General features: G+C 37.3%; 1 protein-coding gene across 1 annotated transcript in view; it reads right to left on the bottom strand.

The window, feature by feature from the left end:
* Positions 1 to 5,031: 5,031 nt before the first annotated feature.
* DYNLRB2 (dynein light chain roadblock-type 2) overlaps positions 5,032 to 6,000 on the bottom strand; it is a gene marked incomplete at its 5' end in the record, with an annotated part of 78,357 nt that continues 77,388 nt past the window's right edge. Inside the window, one exon of the mRNA XM_081871494.1 lies at positions 5,032 to 5,287. Within this exon, the coding sequence (XP_081727620.1) occupies positions 5,244 to 5,287 (44 nt within the window). The 3' untranslated portion in view covers positions 5,032 to 5,243. The remainder of the gene's footprint in view (positions 5,288 to 6,000) is intronic.

The raw sequence follows: 6,000 nt of genomic DNA, 5'->3' as shown, positions 1-6,000 counted from the left end.
AGAAAATGCCTTGGGTATTTTCTCTCTCTGCCAAAAAATCTACCTTTGGGGAAACTTACGGAGATTGTACTAAGAGACCAATTACTGGGAAGAGAGCTACTGGGATCGGGAAAACGGGCCATTTGGGAGTTGCTTTGCCTCATACACAGAAACAGCTTGTTTCTGAGGGGAAATGAGAGGCATCTGGGCACCCAGAGCCAGTAGAATTCTGCTAGGGCTGATGGTGTGATAAGAATAATGATATGTTGGGTTTTAATGACACCATTCACACATGTTAAAGGCTCATTTTGTTTACTTAATGGTAGCTTTTCCTTGTCACTAGTAAAATGAATGACTAAGGCTTGGTTGTTCCCCCAACTGGGAACGATTCCACAAGAATGAAGAAGGTGGATGAACAGGACCTCAGAGCCTGCTCCAGTTGGCCTGTGCTCTCCTTTACCACCAGCAGCCCTGTGATAAAATATAGGGGTGGAAGAAGAATATCCATCTTAAAAAATAAAAATAAAATGCAATGAATTTGGCTGTTCCGACTCAGCAGAGCGTTGCCTGCACCAAACTTCCTCTGGCTTCAGGCACCCACTTATTCTCAAGCTCCTTGTTAAAAATATATATTTATTTTAAATATATATATGCAAAATAGTTATAATATGTATTTTAAAAGTCAAGCTGCATGCACTACTGTTCTGCAGCATAAATTAATATTAATATAGAAGTATCCTTATACAGTATGCATGGGTAACTTCAGGAAACCTGGAGTATATATGCTTACAATATGTGCATATTATAGATGCACTTTTGCATTATAATTTCACTACTGTAACTTTTTTCAGTTTTCTTTTAAAAAGAAAAGCTATGCACTTAGAACATGTTTCCAAGACTTGGTGAAACTTGCCAGCTTTTTTGCTGACATGCATGCTTTTGTCAGGAATATATGGAATATTCAGGCATTGGATGTAAACTCAAAAATACAGATAATTAGGAGATTGGTAAGATAGTGGCAGGTTTTCAGATATGGACAATCAGAATTGCTTGCTAAGCCTTTACTTGGAGAAATTGAAATGGGGTTTGCTCTCCTGGAAGCATTGCTGAATAAGGCTGAAAAATGTTTTGTTTGTGATACATCTTTATGTAGAATATTCTAGGTTTAAGCAGCCAAGCATGTATAGGCAAAATGATAGCAACCTCTTGCTGCTAAGATCCTACAGGGAGACTTATCTATAGCTGAAACAAATAAAGGAGAAAAGCATCCTCAAAACACTAGTCATTGCTTATTCTTCAAAATTATTATATTTGTTAGTTGCTTTTCTCATAGAGGCACAAAGCAATTTATATTAAAACTAATTAATAACATCAAATAAAAATCCAAAAACACAAGTGTACAGATAAGAGGCAGGGCTTATAGATCCTACCTCACTACAAGAGGCCACAATGCCATCCTTCAAATTTAGGGTCAAAAGTCTGATAAAGTGAAGTCTTTTCCCAATGACTAAAAATAGATAAAGATGGCATCAGGTGTACCTCACCAGGAAAGCATTCACAGGTGGAGGGGGGCCACTACAGAAAAGGCCCAATCTTGTGTTGCTACCCTCAAAACTCCCATTGAGGGGCAGATGGAGGAGGACCTCTGATGACCATTGCAGGGTCTGAACTGGTTCACATTGGGAGAGATGGTCCTTGAGGTATCTGGGGTTCTGAGCTGCATATAGCTTTATACTTAAGTTGATGGTAAGAATCCAAAGTTATGTTCTTCTAATTATACCCCCCTGCCCGATTTTCAGTGAGGGCTTTAGAAAATTACGTTTGGCATGTTTATATTTACCACTTTTACTTTAAAACTCTCAAATATTTAAAATTAGTTGTAGAAGTAAATCCCATTTCTTTAAAAAGATCAGATGTTCCAGAGAAGAAGCAAGAAGCTGGATTTTGCTCCTCTTTGTAGAATTTGCAGCAGTTTGTTCAACAAGAGTAAGTATGGACAATATTGAAACGGGACTTATTCTATGTACATGTTTGGAGTGTTAAAGCACAATCCTATGCATGCTTACTCAGAAGTAAGTGCATGCAATGGGGTTTACTCTCAGTAAAGTGTTCATAGGACTGCAACTTTCAACTTACGAAGTATCGGATTGGTGTGGAAGATGTTAGTATATTCTCCTGTCTATTTTATATGACCCTGAGATGTCATTACATGTATCTGCATCAGAATTGTTTCTGGAAAATAATAAAAAATATTGCTACCAAGCAGAAACTACTTATATGATACATAAAAATTGCAGCATGTGTACATGCTAAAAATGTGGCATGTTCAATAGGATGGCTCTTGTTGCAAGAAGCTTTTAGTGTGTGTTTCTGGAATTAAGAGCTTTTAGTAGGCGGGATTTTTGCTTTTTGTAAAGTGAGTTTAAATTATTTAAATCATCAGCTAAGCCTTGAGACCATTTGACTGTAAATTACGGTAGATCTGAATTATTATTTTTTCCCTTTCTAATGCTTTATTATGAAAATCACATTTGGTAAGACTTCTGCTTAATTGGACTTATGTGGTAACACGCTTCTTTTTTCTTTTTTAATAATTTTTATTAACCGGCCAATCAAATCAAATCAAATCAAATCAAATCACATCGCATAAATTCCGAATTACAAAGCCGAATTTTAAATTTTGTTGAGGGGACCCATATTTCAAGATCCGAAGGGGGATTCTGATCATCTTCTTGCTACTGCGTTAATGTCCAAATCAGTCCAAACAAAGTTCATAATTCTATCCAGTCTTATCTTGCTGTTTCCACATCACATCTTGTTCATATATTTTCTCTTTTTTCTTTATGATCTCTTCTGATAGTTTCCTTAAGCCGATAAACACCAATAATAATCCTGTGTGAATTTTTCCGTTCTTCCAATCCTCAAATCGAGATGGTTTCCATATATCATCGCCTTCATAGATAACATCGCTCTTTCCATCATTAATTACAGAACTGTCGTTCTTAAGTCCCTCTGAGGAGTTTCACCCACAATATAAAAACAGCTCTATTTCTCTATTTCTCCTCCCAGACTTAAGTCCTCCAACAGAACTTCCCAATATGGCGACGGTATTTTTAACTGTGTCATTCCAAAGCCCTTATACATTCCACGCTCTTCTTAAAACATGCTTTGGTTCGAAAGTTTATCTTCACACAGCCTTAAATCCACAGCTTAAGTCCTTAAAACGACATTTCTGACTTGTGAGGGGGGTGGATTCTTGTTTAATCACATAAAGGAAAGAAAGGAAAGTTTTTTCCCCTCCCCCATCAGTCCCTTTGCCATACCGAGTCTTGGCGTATCTTCTCATGATTTATACTTGTTCCTCCGACTCGTCTTGTTTTATCAGAGATCTCTTCTGTTAGCAGTCTTTACTCCCCCTCCTTCCTTGAAATATGTGCATTCGCTTCATCCAAATTGTTTCTTTTGAAGTTCTTGCAGCTAGTGGCGCGGATCAGAGACAGCGTCCAGGAGCGCCGAAATCCCACAGGAGGGCATTGTGCCTAGTGCCCCCATCCCCACAAATTTGGGGGTGGTATAGGGCACAGCAGGCAAGGGCAGTCCCCCCCCCCCAATCCTGGGGGGGGTAGGGAGGCTATTTAGTCCCATCACAGCCTCCAAATTACCTTGTGTGGGTCGGAGAGATGTTATTGTCAGCCATCTTCTGATGAGCCCCTAGTGGCCCCTCTATGTGGTAACACACTTCTAGATCATGCATTTTAATGTCCCACAAATAAACTGAATGAATTTGAAGTTAGAAGTTGACTTTTTTTCTAAATCAAAATGCAAACACATTTTTTATGAATGCTGAAATGTAATTGAAATGTTTATATTATTGTATTTTTATTTTACAAGAAATGAATTATTTATCAAGGGATGAAAACAGAAACTTCAAGGAAGTTGTAGAGATTTCCTAAGTTTGGTGGTGATAATAATAATAATAATAATAATAATAATAATAATAATAATAATAATTACATTTTATTATTTATACCCCACCCATCTGGCTGAGTTTCCCTAGCTACTTTGGGCGGCTCCCAACAGAATATTAAAAACACGGTAAAACATCAAACATTAAAAACTTCCCTAAGAAGTTACTAAGCATTTAACAGTCCCCACCTTTTAGTTCAATGAAGCCAACCACAGAAATAGCATACCTCAATATTATCTTAAAACATACTGCTTTGCTAAGTGAATGCCTGCAAAGAGATCACATTCTGTCTTGCTGCACATCTCTGTGATGAAATAGAATCGCCCTCTTCAAGCACTTCTGCTTAAGAGATCTTCACTGTGCTCAAATCCTTTGTTTCCCTCCTGCTTCAGCAGTGCTCCATACATTCCTTTGAAATAATTCCCTCACTCGTTCAGAAGTCATGCAGCCTGAACCTGCTTGAGTACTGTTGGAAGTAAGCCCCACTGAGTTCAATACGATAGGCTTGCAGCCTTGCTTCAGAACTTGTGGTCCCTGTCATATTTCTAGTAGTTTGTTTTACATTTCACTTTTATCTGTTTTACATTTCACTTCTATCTGTAAACTGCTGATAAATGTTTATTTCATACAGGCATCCGAAACATTGTGAGCCACTGCACAAAGACTAACTGCAGACATTAATTAATAAGGAAAAGCATGTTTAGTTTCTGGAAGTTTCTTTATGTTGTTTTTAATTAGAGCTCTATCAGGGGAAAAAAAACCTCACTGGGTGCTCTGTCCTTCTAAGGAGCTCACTATATTATTGAATTCACTTACTTTGGGCACAATCAATCTGAAGTTGGAAAACTTGAGCATATGTTTAACAATCAATCCCACTGAAATCAAAGGGACTTAATAATCCTGTTTAACATCAGTTGAAATGCATCAGTTAATTCTGCATTCCCTACTTTTGATTGTTTACATGAAAATGGCTTTGAGAGCTGCTTTTATGAGATTTTCAGTCATAGCCTTAGCTCTGCGCTTAATTATTTCAAAAGATTTATTTAATTTTAGAACACATGTCCCAATCAATGTTAACACATGCCTTAAGCATTTAAGTTTATTGTCCTTTAAGCAGTTAGACACAGATTTTCATTAATTCAGTTACAAATGCAATGCATTTGCACACATGAGAGATTTTAGCTTGCAAACTTCCTGACAAGTTACTGGAAAAGTTTCTTAGTTGTATGCTGTGACATCTGTAGTAAATGTTATTTTAAAACTGTAGCACAGTTCCCATAAAATGGGTGTGGTTGGTCTATTCGCAAGGATTTTGGATAACGATAAGAAGATATTCATTATCTGTGGGAAAAGATAATAAACAAAGAAAGTGGTGGCAAATGCTTCCAGCTTGTTCTATTTCAGCTATTCCTTATTTTTACAATATACTTTTGAAAATAGTTCTATAAGCCAAATATTTTCATAGTTACAATGTTTCATTGTATTTGGTGTATCCTTTACCCAATATTGATTGTTAACTATTTGGGGGGATTCACCTTGGGCAAAATAATGAAGACCGCTGCTTGTGCCCACTCAGTCGACAAAATGAAACACTTCAAAAATAATAATAATAGCCATTGTTTATCAAATACCATCTTGATGTAGAAACACAAGTACTAAAAGCAAATCTGTCCCATGTTAGATTGGTGGTTTGGGAGTCATTTGTCACCAACAGTAAGTAGCTGCAGTTTTATGTGCTAATTGGCCAAATCCAGCTTTGGAAAAATGGTCGTTCCTCACACATAGGAAGCAGTCTTATACCAGATCAAACAAATTTCTCTTCTAGTCAGGCACAGCAATCAGCTATAGTCTGGCCTTGCCACACAACATGATAGATAAATGCTGGGCCCTCTCTATTTAAGCAATTAAAGGATCTGAAGGCAAGCACATCCCTTATGCTTTTGTCTTCCTAACTGAAATAGGAAGACAGATGTTTCACAGCAGCATTGGAGTAATGAAAGGGACCTCAAAAGCCACCCACACAGCAGTTGGAGCAGTATTTTCTTTTGGAAGAC

This window comes from Podarcis erhardii (assembly GCF_964252035.2).
Source record: "Podarcis erhardii genome assembly, chromosome: 7".
NCBI classification, from domain to species: Eukaryota; Metazoa; Chordata; class Lepidosauria; order Squamata; family Lacertidae; genus Podarcis; species Podarcis erhardii.
Note: the sequence above shows the minus strand (reverse complement) of the source record. Positions and strands in the feature narration are given on the sequence as shown.